General features: G+C 39.8%; 1 protein-coding gene across 5 annotated transcripts in view; it reads left to right on the top strand.

Moving 5' to 3' along the window:
* CPEB4 (cytoplasmic polyadenylation element binding protein 4) overlaps positions 1–13,139 on the top strand; it is a 70,687-nt gene extending 57,548 nt beyond the window's left edge. For 4 of the 5 annotated variants that reach the window (XM_075009270.1, XM_075009271.1, XM_075009272.1 and 1 more), the window contains exons 6-9: positions 149–267; positions 1,325–1,439; positions 1,705–1,886; positions 8,723–13,139. In XM_075009270.1, the coding sequence (XP_074865371.1) occupies positions 149–267; positions 1,325–1,439; positions 1,705–1,886; positions 8,723–8,950 (644 nt within the window). In that variant the 3' untranslated portion in view covers positions 8,951–13,139. The remainder of the gene's footprint in view (positions 1–148; positions 268–1,324; positions 1,440–1,704; positions 1,887–8,722) is intronic. The other variant, XM_075009273.1, reaches the window with a different exon arrangement.
* The last annotated feature ends 2,993 nt before the right edge of the window (positions 13,140–16,132 follow it).

The raw sequence follows: 16,132 nt of genomic DNA on the forward strand, positions 1-16,132 counted from the left end.
TTACTCCCTCTTACATTGTTGTGTAATTGTGTCAGATCAGCCTACAGTCTGGCCCTAAATAATGGTACTAAATATTATAAACTATAGAAAATGGAATCTCTGAGAATCTCCTCAGGATTTATGCAAGCCATCTTGTTGTTTTACCTAGGATATGCATTCTTGCTGTTCCAAGATGAAAGTTCTGTGCAGGCTCTGATTGATGCATGTATTGAAGAAGATGGAAAACTCTACCTTTGTGTGTCCAGCCCCACGATTAAAGACAAACCAGTAGGTAACATTTTCAAGTATTTTAGACCCGGTATAAAATAAGGCTAGAAATTGGGCACTTTGATGTCATACATGTTTGCTGACTTAATTGAAACAGATTAGCATCCAAAGAGGATGGAATGCGTTATGTACTGGTACTTCAGTGACTGTGGGTCTGAAGCAAAGTGTAGTGACTCTCATTCATTTCAGTGGGCTTTGGGTCAAGACCTTCTGTTGGCAGAGAGCAGGCATTGCTGTTCAATAAATAAACTGAGCATAGCCATGCATGCTGAAATCTGTGTTTATTAAATTAGTGATTAATCTGCTGCCTGCTGTGCAGCTCACTCTGTCACACCACCACAAATACCATGGACGCATATACTTATAAAGTTTATATAGCATGATTGGATTGTGCTGATGGATTACATTAGCAGGAAGAATTTGTATAACTCATACCAGTTAAATAAGGTGAAATCTGATCTGCTTAAATCACTAATTGTATTAACTCCTAATTTATTGGTGCTCAGCATGCGGTCCAAGCCACATGTTGCCCCTTGGGGTTCTGTGTATGGTCCACAAGATGTTTGTTTCCCATTGCCTTGCACGCATAGGATTGCCGGATAATGCTGGTTTCTGTCCACATAAGTTTTTTTTTTTTCCCCTAAAGTATTAAAGTGACGTGCACATAAAGCAAGGGCACGTGAAGTCAGAGCCATGTGCGCCCTCTGAATCCAGTCAGAGTGCTCTGATGGTGTAGTCAGCATACTCTGCATATTAATAGGAAGGCAAGTGCAGTTAGCAAAACTACCCCTAGCCTAGTGACAACAGTCTTGTGGCCCACTGAGATGGAGGGTCATTTGTGCACCCCACTCACTAACCTAGGTTGGCTGTCACTGTCCTAAATGATAGTTGATGTTTAGTGTAAATGACTTCAAAGTACGGGCATTGATGTCATTTGAAAGTTTTTTTTTACCATTGGGGAGGCTGTATTGTAACTGACAGTTAATACTGCTAAAAGACTGAACCTGAATCCGAATTAGAAACAGTAAACAGTAAACAGTTTGTTTTCTGGCCACAGGTTCAAATCAGGCCTTGGAATCTCAGTGATAGTGACTTTGTGATGGATGGTTCGCAGCCTCTTGATCCACGAAAAACTATTTTTGTTGGAGGTGTTCCTCGGCCATTACGGGCAGGTATAGTACAAGTGCTGCAGTCTTTGCCATGTTAATTGTGGTATGTTGTGCAATCAGCCTTACTGCTTTGGAAGAACAGTGGCAGTTATTTCAGCACAATATCTCAGGAGAAACTATAAACGTCTATTAGTGTTTGAAAAATGTATTACTGATGCTATATAACTGTAGCTAGTGACAGGAGTACAAATAGCTATGCATAGTCGATGTTTAGAATGGTGGAAGGAGGATTTAGAAAATAAAAATCTACCTGTTTTTTTTGTTTTAGTGGAGCTCGCAATGATAATGGATCGGCTGTATGGAGGGGTATGCTATGCTGGTATTGACACAGATCCTGAGCTGAAATACCCAAAAGGAGCTGGGCGGGTTGCATTTTCTAATCAACAAAGTTACATAGCTGCTATCAGTGCTCGTTTTGTCCAGCTGCAGCATGGAGAGATAGATAAACGGGTAAGGGCTAAAGTATATTTTGTTCAGAAATGTCTTGTTTCCATGTAAATATCAGTGTTTCTTTGTAAAAACTATAAATATTATATGCAAACCTACTGTATATATAGATTTTGATTGTGCCATGTGAGTATAGCCCTTGATGCACTCGGATGTAACCTAGAGGTAGAATGCCTCCGTGAACTCCCTAGCACACAGAGGGATCATGCCAGTTGCTATCCCCTGTCCTAGGAGTACGGAATACTCACAGTGTAAGGCTGTCCAGCTCTGAAGGCTGAGGCAGAGGGATGAAGAGAAGCATTTGTGGAAGAGGGAGCAGTTCTTGTTCTTTCTTCACCTCTTCTGTGCACCACCATAAAGGACGGATAGATTGTGATGGGGTGAGGGTGTGTTCGTGTGTATATATAGAGGCCAGCAGGGACACCAGATCATCTAGTCTGACCTCCTTTATAACTTTTGCTGCTAACACCACCCAGCACCTGCACACTAAATTCGGAAAGTGAAATTAGATATAAGTGTTACAGCCCACAGGAGACTAGACTGTTACATACTGACAGAGAACAGGAGGGCCTGAGGTGCACCAATATCAGAGGCAGGGAATTAAGTGGCATATAGACACACAATACTGGTAGCTGACTTGCCTTCCCCTGATGTGGGTACTTCAGAATCCCTCCAGGGTCTCTTTGAATCTCTCCTGGGGGAAATTTCTTTCTGACCCCACATATGGCAATCACATGTTGAACATCTGAGCGAGAAACAGCTAGTCAAGCACATGAAGCTGCTCAATGCCACGTTAGAGCACTGGCCTTCCACATGCAGTGTCCCACCTCCAGGGGTGACCATGTTTGATGCTTAAGAGGAATTAAAAAAAAAAACAACACCCTAACCTATCAACAGCAAAAATATATTGAATGGGGGAAAAATATCTTCCTGACCCCTCTAGGTGATTGCTAAGGCAGGGCATTTTGGGAATATTCCAAAAAGAGCTGTAAATATTCTGATATAGTCACAAAACTCTCCCCCAGCAGCCTCAGGAGTTTGCAGTTTTTTGTCATGTCAGGTTAACTTTTGAAAGGAGAGACAATAAAAGAAGGAGCAGAGTTGGTCTCATTCTGATAGAACAGAAATTAGTATTCCAGTTTTATTTACACTGTTTGTGTCTCTGCCACTTGTTTGTTTCACATTTTATTTCATGAAAATTATTAAGGGGCTGGAGCACATGACCTGCGAGGAGAGGCTGAGAGTTTTGGGCTTATTTAGCTTGCAGAAGAGAAGACTGAGGGGCGATTGTGATAGCAGCCTTCAACTTCATGAAAGGGAGATCTGAAGAGGAGGGAGAGAGACTATTCTCAGTGGGGACAGATGACAGAGCAAAGTGCAATGATCTGAAGTTACAGAGGGAGGGGTGTAGGCTGGATATTAGGAAAAACTATTTCACCAGGAGGGTGGTGAAGCACTGAAATGTGTTACCAAGAGAGGTAGTAGAATCTCTGTCCCTAGAGGTTTTTAAGTCACCAGCTTGACATAGTCATGGCTGGGATGATTTAGTTGGGGTTGATCCTGCCTTAGGCAGGGGGCTGTACTCAATCACCTCCCAAGGTCTGTTCCAGCCATAGGATTCTATGATTCTATTCTATTCTATGTAAGAAACCCAGTGTGGTCATCTGAAAGGTTTTAATGTTCTGGACTACTGCCCTGTGTCTACATGTGCCCCTTCCTTTCGAAAGGGGCATGTTAATGAGCAGGTTTGAAAGATGCTAATGAGGCACTGCAATGAATATGCAGTGCCTCATTAGCATAATGGCAGCCACAGCGATTCAAAAGTGTGGCTTTTCGAATCGCGCACCACCCATAGAGATGGGACCTTCCGAAAGGACCCCCCCCCAGTTTTCAAAAGCCCTTCGTCCTATGTGGTGATGGGAAGAAGGGCTTTTGAAAACTGGGAGGCGTCCTTTTGGAAGGTCCCATCTCCAAGGGCAGCGTGCGATTCGAAAAGCCACACTTTTGAATCTCTGTGGCTGCCATTATGCTAATGAGGTGCTGCATATTCATTGCAGCGCCTTATTAGCATCTTTCAAACCCGCTCATTAACATGCCCCTTTCGAAGGGAAGGGGCATATGTAGACCCAGCCTAAGTGAAAAAGGATTTTGGCTAAGTTGCACCACTCTTGGCTCCATTTAGAGCTACAGCTCAGTTTTTTCTGTCTGCAGTGGTGTAGTCTCTCTCTTTCTCATTGGCAAAACTCCCCTTAAACTCCAGCATTCGTTCACTGCTGTTGGATGACAGAACTGCTCTTACAGTTTTACTTCTACTCTGTCCTCAAAGTCTATGCAGACAGGCTGTAGTCTTTCAGTGATTTGAGCATGGCACTGGAAATCAGGAACTTTTGTCCTGATCTTGGCTCTAATAAGGACTCCCTCTGTGGTTTTGAATAAATCACTCCCAAGGTCCAGTTGCATGAGTGAGACTGTGTAGTAAATAGCCCCAGTGAAGCCAACGGGACTGTTCATCTAAGTAAGTGCTTGCTGTTGTGTATAAGGATTGGACAATTAGGTCTATCACCCCTGCCTCAGTTTCTCAGTGTGATTTTTAAAAGGGAGGAGGCGATAAGATGCTGCAAGGATTCATTAGAAAAACACTTTGAATGTGCAAATGGTAAATAAATGCAGAATGGTATTGTGGCTAAATAAAATTAAGCACTGCTAACTTTCAGAGAGCAGCATCAAAACACTCATTCTTGCAGATATACAGAAATGAGTTACACTGATTGCATATTTATGACTTACTCTAGCACCCAAAAAGGTTCTCCCTTTACTCCTTCACTTAAGAAAAAGGAAGCTGCGTAGCGGGATTTCTTCTCTACCTTTCTGTGTTGCGTTGAATGTGGCAAGAATACAGTTCACATCCTCCCGTCACCTTTCAAAATGGACCGTATTAACTCTGTTCTGCTTTCTCAAAATGAAACCGGCAGTTCTGTGGGCTAGTTAGATATTGATTTAAATTCTCTATGGTAACTGGCTTCCTGTGGATGAAAGTGAGAGGAGAAACTTAGCTGAATGCAGCAACCTGAATCTGGAGACTCTTCTATCTTGGCTCAGTCCCTAGTGTACTTTAAAGCAGCCTTTCTGTGTCACTTCAGAATATGCCAGCTTGTGGATTCTCAGTGAATCATCATTAGCTAGGGACTGCAAAAATATAGTTTGCTCTGACCTTGGTCCTTTCCCTGCCCCTCCTTTTTTCCTATGTAGGGATTGGCATGAGAACTACATGTACAGTAGTCAGAATTCTTTGATACCAAGAAAATCCTCAGCTAGGAAGATCTATGTGCTTTGTCTTTTTTTTTTTTCCTCGTGCTGCAGTGGCACATAGGGTCTAGATTACAGCTAAGGATCTTGTCCTTAATGTCATTTGTACAGTTGAGTTGTTCATAACCTATTTACCATCTTTGTGTTACGTTGGTTGTATCCAGACAATATACATATACATCCATCCCTCATTTAACAAGTACTTTACTAATGAGTACTCGCTAAAATGAGGAACTTTTGTACCTCCTTTTATTCACTATATGAGTGAACTTCCCCCGCTTATATGAGTGGGGTCCCTGGCTAGGGGACGGGGAAACCTGCAGCTGGAGCCTTCTCCTTCCCTTCCCTCAGACATGCAGCTGTCTGACAGCCCTTTAGCTGGGGGAAGAGAGGGAAAAGGTTCTTGCCTGGTTCCCTCCCCCTGCAATGGTGGGAACATGAAGCTGAGCAGCTATGACCTGATCATGTTCTCAGCCCGCAAGCCACTCTGGGAGCCAGGAAGCTGACCAACCCTGGTGGTTCCTGGCTCCCTTCCGCTTGCAGGAAGATTCAAGGTATACAGGGGTTGCAGGAACAATCCCTGGGTAACTCCAGGATTTACTGTGTTAGACCCCTCCGCCCCGCAGGCCTCACCCTCAGCCAGGTTTTAACCATCCCCCACAGTCCCAAACTGCCTCCAGCCTTAAACCTCCCCCCAGCAGCCCCAAATGGCCCCTAGCTTTACACCCCCCAGCAGCCCCAAACCACCCCCAACATTAGATTCTCCCTGCAGCCCCAAACTTTCCCCAGTCATAGATTTCCCCCCCCCCCCCCCGCATCCCTCAACAGCCCCAGCCTAAGACACTCTTCCTCATCCCGCAGCCTCTTCACTGGGGCTGCTAGGCTGGGTGGGTCCCCCAGCCCTCCTGCTCCCAGCAATTAACTCAAGTATTAAGCAGCAATGAAGGGTGCAGATCCAGACTAACATGGCTACCCCTCCGATACTCGAGTGTTAAGGTTTCAACACCTAGGCATAATGTAATTGCTATGCCTAGTGATAGAGAGAGCTGCCATCTCCAGCATTTATCGCTGTTGATAGATAGCTGCCTGAAGCAACAATATTAAGAAACTGCAAATGGCTTCTTTAACAGCCATATGCAGCTGGAAACTGACCAGCTGGTGACCTTTAAAAATTCTAATGGGACCCATGTTTGGGTCCTGACTCATAGGTTGGGAATCCCTGCTCTACATACATACACTACATCCTATTTCTGGTGCCAAACTATTCAAATACATCAGAAAAGTACCTTAACTCAACCAAGCTTTCCTCAAACTACAATACCCACCTAAGGAAGCGAGGAAACAGATTAATAGAGCCAGACGGGTACCCAGAAGCCACCTGCTACAAGACAGGCCTCGCAAGGAAAACAAGAGAACACCACTGGCCATCACATGCAGCCCCCACCTAAGGCCTCTCCAGCGCATCATCGGTGATCTGCAACCCATCCTGAACAATGATCTTTCACTCTCTCAGACCTTGGGAGGCAGGCCTGTCCTCACCTACAGACAGCCTACCAACCTTAAACAAATCCTCACCAGCCACACAAATCACAAACCAGTAACTCTAGGCCTGGAACCAGCCCCTGCAATGGTCCTTGCTGCCAACTCTGCTCACATGTCTACACCAGTGACATCATCACAGGACCTAACACCAGCTATACCATCAGGGGCTCCTTTACGTGCACATCTACTAATATAATATATGCCATCGTGTGCCAGCAATGCCCCACTGCAATTTACATTGGCCAAACTGGACAGTCTCTCCGCAAAAGAATAAATGGACATAAATCAGACATGAGGAACGGTAATGTACAGAAGCCTGTGGGGGAACACTTGAGTCTCCCTGGGCACTCAGTGACAAATTTAAGGGTAACAGTTTTGAAACAAAAGAATTTTAAAAATCAGATGGAGAGACAAATCTCTGAACTGCAATTTATTTACAAATTTGACTCCATTAACCATGGATTAAACAGAGACTGGGAGTGGCTCGCAGTTTACAAACGCAGTTTTTCTGCTCTGGGTGCTAATAGCTCCCCATTAGACTCTGACAAAGGCTCACATCCCATTGTCTGATCTAACTTGTTTTTCCCTCTTTTGATAAGTACTGTTGATACTGGGCCATTTCCACCTTGCTGAATAGACCTTGTCAGCTCTGGCCCTCCCTCTTACTGGGACCCTACTCTTTAAATACCCCTCTGAAACCAGCCCACCCACTCATGCATCTGATGAAGCTAATCTTTGCCCACGAAAGCTTATGCTCCAAAATATCTGTTAGTCTAGAAGGTGCCACAAGACTTCTTGTTCTCTAAACTCAACTGGTTTATGTCAAGTTACAAGCACTTGGAATGAAATGGAGACTTTTACATGTATTTTAATGGGAATTTAGTGTTGCTTTTATGAGTTTTCGCCTATGAGCAAAAAATTTGGGAACCAATTGTGCTTGTATAGCAAGGGATGAGTGTACACTGTAACTGTATGGTTCTGCACATGTCTTGTGGGCCATAGCTGCATGCTGATTGAGAGAGGCAAGTAGCCCATGTGCTGTAAATTGAGAACTATTATCGTATTATGTAATCTATCCTGTTCAAATAGCAAGCAGTCCTATAGAATCTTAGGCTGTCTCTACACTAGCTCTAGCTCCCAATTTCGAAGGGAGCATGGTAAGTAGGGTATCGGGAGATTACTAATGAAGTGCTGCAGTGCATATGCAGCACTTCGATAAGTTAATTCTCCCCTGCGGCAAACTTTGAAGTGCCAGTTCGTGCCCTTTGAGTTTGCCTTAGACTAACAAATTTATTATGTTATGAGCTCTCCTGAGTAAGACCCACCTTATTTATTATTAGTGAGATCAGTGACATCTGCTGGACTAAATTGTAGTACCAGAGGAAGATGAAACAAACTAAATGTAGCATGTTATTAAAAGGTGTGAATGAAACTTGCAAATAAGTGAAATACGGACTTAGGACTTTACAAGTGTGTGTGTTGAAGTTGCAGTCTTAATGTTGTGTAAATAATTTATGATCCAGGCTGTAAGAGAATTTTGCGAACAGTAATGCATATAACTAAAATAAATTGCTAGTATGCTTTGATTTCAATATGAATTTGTTCGCACAAGTTCTGGAACAAAAAGTTGGTTCACCCTTGTACTGACAACTGCTTCTGCAACATTGATGTTCAGCAGGTAATTCCTTTCCAAAACTGACTCGTAACCAAAAATGAAAAACCACATACTACAGAATCTTCAACAACTCTTAAATGGGGCAGGATTGTTCTTTCAGAAAACAAAACTGAAAGAACCTATGCTTATTTTGTCTATTGCTCTTCGAGGCTTACAATGACAAGGGAAAGGACTGCTTTATGTGTATACTGGCACAATGCCTAATCAGGATTCTCTTGGAGTAGTGTATCAGTTTCCTGCCACAATAACAGGCTTAAAGACATCATCTTCATAGTCATAAAAGTATTGTAAACTTTCTTGGTTTTTTTGAATGCAGGTGGAAGTTAAGCCATATGTCTTGGATGATCAGCTGTGTGATGAATGTCAGGGGGCCCGATGTGGTGGAAAATTTGCTCCATTTTTCTGTGCTAATGTTACCTGTCTGCAGTATTACTGTGAATATTGCTGGGCTGCTATCCACTCACGTGCTGGCAGGGAATTCCACAAGCCCCTGGTGAAGGAGGGAGGAGATCGCCCAAGACATATTTCATTCCGCTGGAACTAAAAGATTACTGCAGTGCTCATATGCAGGCCTCAGAATAAGTGCACTCTTCTGTTATCCTAATCCCCTCTCCAGCATCCCCCTTATTCAAAATAGCATGTCCTTTTGTAGTAGTCTGTAATTTACCAATAGTGTAATGAAAGAATGACCTATAATATAGGTATTTTGTAGAATCTTGTCATTGAAAACTGTACTGGGAATTCCTTTTCGTATTGATAACATGTTGTTGTAGGTAAGTTACATCCTTTTGTCTTTGGTATCAAGAGGATACTTACTTTGTGCAACATTTTCTTAGAGGAGGGGGCAAAATGCTGAGAAAAGAAACGATAACTTTGGTTTTTTTTAATTAAATTATTGTTGTTAAAACATAAGAATACTTTTATTAAAATAACCATGCAACAAAAACACTATGTCTGTTCTGACGCTCTCCTCTTTTGCCCCGCCAGAGGAAGCCTGCTTTTTGCCTTTTCTTAATTTTAAATTTTACAGCAATGGAAGATGCTAGCAATTGCCTATTGACAGGAAAGAGTGCGTTTAAAGCAACAAAAATGCAGGAGCAAGGTTGAAACAGCTTATAACAATTATTTTTACTTGTGTTAAGGGTTTTGATGCTGAGTTTGAGGCTGAAAGGATATCTCACCATGTCTCTAACTTCCAACCACCTTCAGAGTACAAATCAAATAGAGCTTAGTATATTTTTATCAGAACAATTACCTTTTAAAGGTTCCCAAATGTAAAAGTTGGGTAAAATTGCTACAGGGAGAGGGGAGTGCACTTATTTATTACTTTTCATTAAAAAGAGAGAACTTAATTGCTTGGTTACTACCCTAGAAATCCTACCAAAGCTAGAGTAATAACTAGTAAACTGGCATTTCCTCTCCTGAAGGATAAACATATAGATTTTATTTTTGATGGTTATATATAACTCTATATCCTAATGTACTAACATTTATCAGGGGCCAGCCTTTGCTCTCCATTTTGACATGAAAAATAAAAGATACCTCAAGGATATCACTGATTTTATGTAAGTTCTGGTTACCCACTGTATCACAAACTAATAATTGGCTGCTAATTGGTTCTATTCTTGGATGTAAAGTCAGTTTTATTATCCTGTAACTTAGCTAGCTATAAGGTAGAAAGCATAAATATGACAATGCTAAGTATGTTTTGCACTGTTTGCTAAACTGGTGTGTAAATCTGTGCAAAGAGGCATATGCCTATCTTACTCTTTCTGTAGAGAGAATCCTAATTAAGAATCCCTTTCTTCAGAACTAAGCATGGGGAAATAAAGAATTACATGTGACTGAAGTGCCAACTTTGCTAAGTTAACGCATGCTTTATTATAAAAAAACAAAACAAAAAAAAACCCTCCAGCTTGTGAAGCATTAACACAGTATATGCTAACTGAATGCTTTTGGGTGAGGCAGCAGTTTTGTTTGAGTGGTCTCTTGATGCCCTGGTAGGGGCGTAGACTCCCAAAACTTGATTTTAACTAATGGCCTGCTCAACTATTAAAATAATTGTATAGTAGTTCGCAAAACAAACCACTCCAATGGCAATCTTCTAAGCTGGCTGACTGGCATGATACCATCCTAGATTCTCTCAAACCAAAGATTTGCCTCAGCGCTGCAGAAAACATCTACTTTGTGAGCCCCTTAACTCCCAAGATTATCTTTATGAGAAGCAGTTTTTATTTTCAATACAGGCTTTAACAAACTATACCATACTAAGTTCCAAAGGTCAAAATGGAGACATTTGCTGTCTATTAGTCAAATAAAGAAAGGGAGCTGCTTTTAATGAAATCCCTGAAAATATTGACAACAGTAATGCAAATGGAGAGTGCTCTTGTGTAGATCGTCAGGGACTTTTTTCCTCTCTGAAGTCCATAATTATACTTGGAATGTTCCTTTTATTTTTTTTTTTTTTAAATTCTTGTTAGGTGGCTTTTGGGGTATGCTATTGTGCCGATTCTACACAGTAAACAGGTGAGATGAGTTATCATTACAAAAAATAACACTGTTTGAGAACTAGCTTTGAATAATAATTTTCCCTTTGTACATGACCTGCTGAATTTCGGTACAGTGTTTTTGTAGCTAACTTATTTTGTCATGCACATAATGTATATTTGTTATGCACTACTTTTGTATATCTTGTTTTTCCAACAGTGAGCATTTTTAGGCACACTTTTCACTGACGGGATATCTCTTTATGCAATACCTCAATTTTTCATATTGCAAAGAGTAGCTTTTTGTACTTTTATTACTGAGAGATCTTCATATACTTCATTTTTTAATATAAATAATTTTAATAAATTTTATTTTCTTATATTCTGCTTTTTATACATTTCAGTGCTCTGCATACATTTTGAATTATGGATGTTGTGCACTGGCAATGCTATTTTAGAATCTGCAGAGAAAAGAAAGCATGTTGCTTAAACATCTTAGCCCAGCACCATGTATTTGGTGTACATATAATTTAAGAAATATATATGTAAAGTTGAGAATTAAAGAAAAAAGCATGAAAGTGACAAATGACACTTTGTCTTTAGACCCTCAGAAATTAAATACATAAACGTAGTGTAGAAATTTAAAAGTAAAGTAACATCAAAATTGTCTACCGCTTCTTACTAAGTTTTTAAAGATTATACACAAATGCAGATGTTTTTGGTGAATGTTTAGCCATTTTTAATATTAATAACAAATTGATGTTAAGTGTTTGATGCAGAAAGGTGTCTGCTCTTTTTAAATTATATTTAAAGAAATAAAAGCTAGCCTGCTCTGTGGCAGGCATGTAATGTTAGTATGCATGACTAATGTAAGAAATTGTTATTCTACTAATATTCACTCGTGATTGTGTGACAAGCGTGTTTACAGATTTGGTTACACTTCAATTTACAGGGCATAAACAATTACATATATTACTCTGTACTTAGATAGTGATTACATGTCCTTCCATTTTACATGGGATTTGTAGATGGAGTTACCATGTCACTCCAAACATAATTAACATGCAATTAGTTTGCAGATCTTAGGGTGTCACTTCAGTTTGCAAAAGGGTTAAGCATGTAGTTCTATCACACTAGCATGGCACTGGCCATGTATTTACAATGTAGTTACAGAGTAATTACATGGTTATTTCTGCAGTGTAAAATAAAGTGTTTCTGATTACTTTATATGTAAAGGAATCCCCACTGCCCCGTGCTTTTGGTATAGTATATACTTCTCCATACACAGACCTCTGCAGAATGCAAATTTAAAACTTGCAGTGAATGAGTCTAGCGTTTTATAAGGATGCTGTTGGAAAGACTTGATAATTTACCCCTTTTGTTTTTGAAGAGTTAAAACCTTCTGTTAAAAGGTGATTTAAAACTTGAATGTGATGAATTGTGGCAAGTTAACTTCAAGTTATGTGCAATACTTATTTCAGACTTCTGGAAGATCTTTGCAGTGTAATTCTTTGTTTTTAATTGCAGACATTTTAAAATGTCATTTTCTACTGTTCTAGTAAATCCTCTTTCTTGCTGGTGTTTCTAAAGAAAAGAATCAGAAATCAATCTTTCTACTAATGTAAATTTGAGATTATTTTTAAAAAAAAGGAATAAAAGAGGTTTGGTCATTTGCTTTATTTTATTATCTTATTTTAAAGCTACTGTGATTGATAGCATTGTAAGAATTGGGACAATATTGTATTCAACTGTTTTATTTTTTATATTTTTAAATTTTAAAGTATAATTAGTTTTTATAATTTTCATCAGATTTTTGTTATATTTTTTGGACGTGAAACTTTTAGCAAGTGGGTGTCTAGTTTTTACTAATCCCTAATATGTTTTTTCCCCAATGTATTGCTCATATTATCAGAAGGAAAAGTTATTTAAGTATGTCAGTTAATTGTACTACTTGGCTGAATTTCCATATAGTTTTTACTGTGTATGGGGAGGTTGTAGTATTTATTATAGCATTTTAAATAAGGGTAATTCATTTTTTATTAAAGTAATTTTCACATTTAAGTTCATATTTTTGTATGTTCTACTCTAAGTTATATAACACAAGTTACTTTTTTTAAAGAGTTCATTTGTTGAAGTGCTAGTGGAAAATTAATGTTATTAAATAGTTTGCAAATGACTATTTATACCAGTATGCATATAATTTTTAAATATTTGTAATGTGAGATGTTGAATGAATAAAACTTTTAATTCAAATTTCTTCTTAACCTTTTTATTTTAAACCGCTTAATCAGCAGCCTTTGTGGAGATAAAACTTTACTGTTCACTAATTGAAACCCTGTAGGGCCTGGAATATGATGGGGGGTGGCAGGGAAGGGGCAGAATGTACAAACATGCATACGCTATACTAAATCCTTATGGTCAATCTTATAGTCCTTTCTCCAGTCAAAGCTTCTCTGGACTTGAAGCTTGATTCACTGGAGTGGTAAAAACTAGTTGTGTCTTTCAGTGACCCAGCATGAGAAGAGGCTGCTCAATACTACAGAATAAAGCCCATAAATAAAGGGCATTGCCTGAGGAGAACCACAGGTGTAAGCCATTTTGGATCAGGCTACTCTCTAACAGTATGCTGTGAGAACAATCTGTAAAGCTCAATATAAATTATATTTTGTGAATTTGGTGCTTGTGGGAGTCTAATATCAGTGACTAGCGTTTCATGGGACCTTGCTGTGACCCAAAAGCAGACTCAGCACTTCATTGTCTATTTTTATTTGTGCAGTATTCAGCATGTCAAGTAGGCCAAACAGTAGTAGCCAAATGTTCAAACTCCTCTTCCATTTACTGCTGTTCTTTAAGTAATTAACAAGGACAAAGACAAGCTCGGGACAAAGCAGAAATAATGGAATGTTGGCTGAGAATTAAACTTAATTAGGCAGGCAGCGCATCTAATGAGAACAGCCCTGAACTACTGTTACTGCACAGCCTGAGAAGTGACTGTGTCAACCATGTCAAAGAGGCTTGGCCAAATGTGGGTTAGAGTGAGGCACAGAATGGACAAAGGACTTACAGATTCACCCCACCCCCAAATATATTTTGAGCCTCTTTGAAGGGAAAATACTGACACTATTGTAAATGTTCTAGACCAGGGGTTTCCAACCTTTTCACTAGTGTAGCCCCCCCAGTCACCTCCCCAAACCATTTGTGGACCCCATCAAAGCCAATTCTATTTTCTATGATCATTTTTATTTTTATTTTTTTTTGCGGATCCCAGGTTGGGAACTCCTGTTCTAGCCATGTCTGTTAAGAGGCTTTAAGCAGGACAGTGTTTGACTCAAATTCAGGCAAGTAGAGCTGTAGCTTCTGTCTCACAAGGAACATTTTGAAGAAGTCTCACAAGGGATTTTAATTGGCACCACTTTAGTACCATGGATTCCCCTAATAAGCTAAATTGCTGATAAAGAGGTTGCTTTCTACCTGATGGAACTGTGCATTGGTATATATTGCATGCCTCCCAAGAAAATGGAGAAGCAAAATAATCAAATGCATACCTTTTGCGATAGGTTCCCCACAGTCCTACTCATTGCATGTAAATGAGATGCTCATCTGAGCAATTAATTTCCTTGTACCATCCTCACAGGTTTCATTTTAAGAAAATCTGACCTGCCAAGTGCTGAGCATCTCATATGAGATAAAGGCAAACTTTAATTTCCACTGGCACCTAGGGCTGCTCATCATCCTTCAGGATTGAGGTCTACTCACATTGGCACCATAAAATGTGTGTGTAGGAAGAAGTTAATTATTTTATGCAATGCCCAGTTTAAGCAAAGTTTTCATTCACAGCCTCAATACTGAAGAGTCCCATAACTGGCTTGTCACCTGTCCCCTTGAAACAGAGATTTTAAAGATAACTGTCAGCAGTTTAATGCAGTCTTAAGCAAAATGTGAATTTCTGTTTAGTAATGAATTCCTCATTACAACATTTGTGTCGTTCAGAAAATCCCAGACAGCATCAACTGTTCTTTGTCAAGTGACTTGGCTCTTTATAAAAGCATTAATTATAGCTCCCCCCCATTATTTTGTTATTGATTAGAGCTCATATTGCTTAAAAAAATTATTAGCACACCAGCCAAACACTCATTTTCAAGAAAAAAATCTTTCAGAAAGTGCATGTGGGTGGGTGGTGGGAGATGCTTTATCTGCAGGTGACTTTTAAAAAATGCAATTAACTTAAAGTTTAGTCCCTGAATGTGGACTTCTTTTATCTTCTAATATGGTATCACGAGTATTCCTTCCCCAGCTAGTCTGATTCATGAGAATTCATATGGGAAAAAAACAAAGGTAAAAATTATTTACTAGACTGGAGACATTGAACTAAACTGACTTTCAGTGTAGGGGGGGCATATTTTAGTTGATGCTAATAAACTTTGTCTTTATTTCTGTCCCATTTGAGCATTTCATATTACTTAGTGAACTAAGCTGCATGCCACTCAGCTGTGGGAGATGAGCGCTATTGCTTCTGTTATAAGGAACCTGGCACAAAGAGTTGAAGTGATGGCACAAAGGTCATACACCTTGCAAAATGAAAATTATTGCTTTTGCTAGCATGGCTCTGTCTGTTGCCAAAGTTAACTTGCTGTGAACCAGATACCTCACTGTCTTTTTAAAACTGACTGTCCTGAAACAACTAAAATATCATGGCTAGGCATTAGAAGGTGGAGATGCTCATGATGGTAAGTCAGAACTCCAACAGCACCTTGGCACATGTGTCTTTGGTAAGTATTTTCCTTCTGCACAAAGTTCTTTGAATACACAGCAATAAACTTCCATGCTTTTTCTCTGGAGTTACCACATTCAGTGACTGAACTAACATTTCTCCACATCGCATGAAATTCATTTTGGAGGGGAAGATTAATAGTGTAGATTTTTGTCAAATGATACACTTTCAAAAGACTCTGCTGCCAGATTGAGTGTTCAGAAGAAGCTGTTTAGCAAATGTCTGCTGTGCTTTGTCAGCTGCTGTTAATTCAGGCCTATGAAAGCCTGCTCAGACCACAATTCAAAAAGCACACTGGTTCCCTACTGGAAATCAAAGACAAATAGCATCAGAAAAGACAGATGAAAAACACTGACATCTCTTCATATGTATAAAATAAGCTGATTGAGTGTGCCAGCGTATATACTTAGAAAGCCTCCAGGGTAAAAATATACAGGCAGCTGTTTTCAGTTCTAGAAATTTAATTTGG

Source organism: Carettochelys insculpta, chromosome 15 (assembly GCF_033958435.1).
Source record: "Carettochelys insculpta isolate YL-2023 chromosome 15, ASM3395843v1, whole genome shotgun sequence".
Classification (NCBI taxonomy): domain Eukaryota; kingdom Metazoa; phylum Chordata; order Testudines; family Carettochelyidae; genus Carettochelys; species Carettochelys insculpta.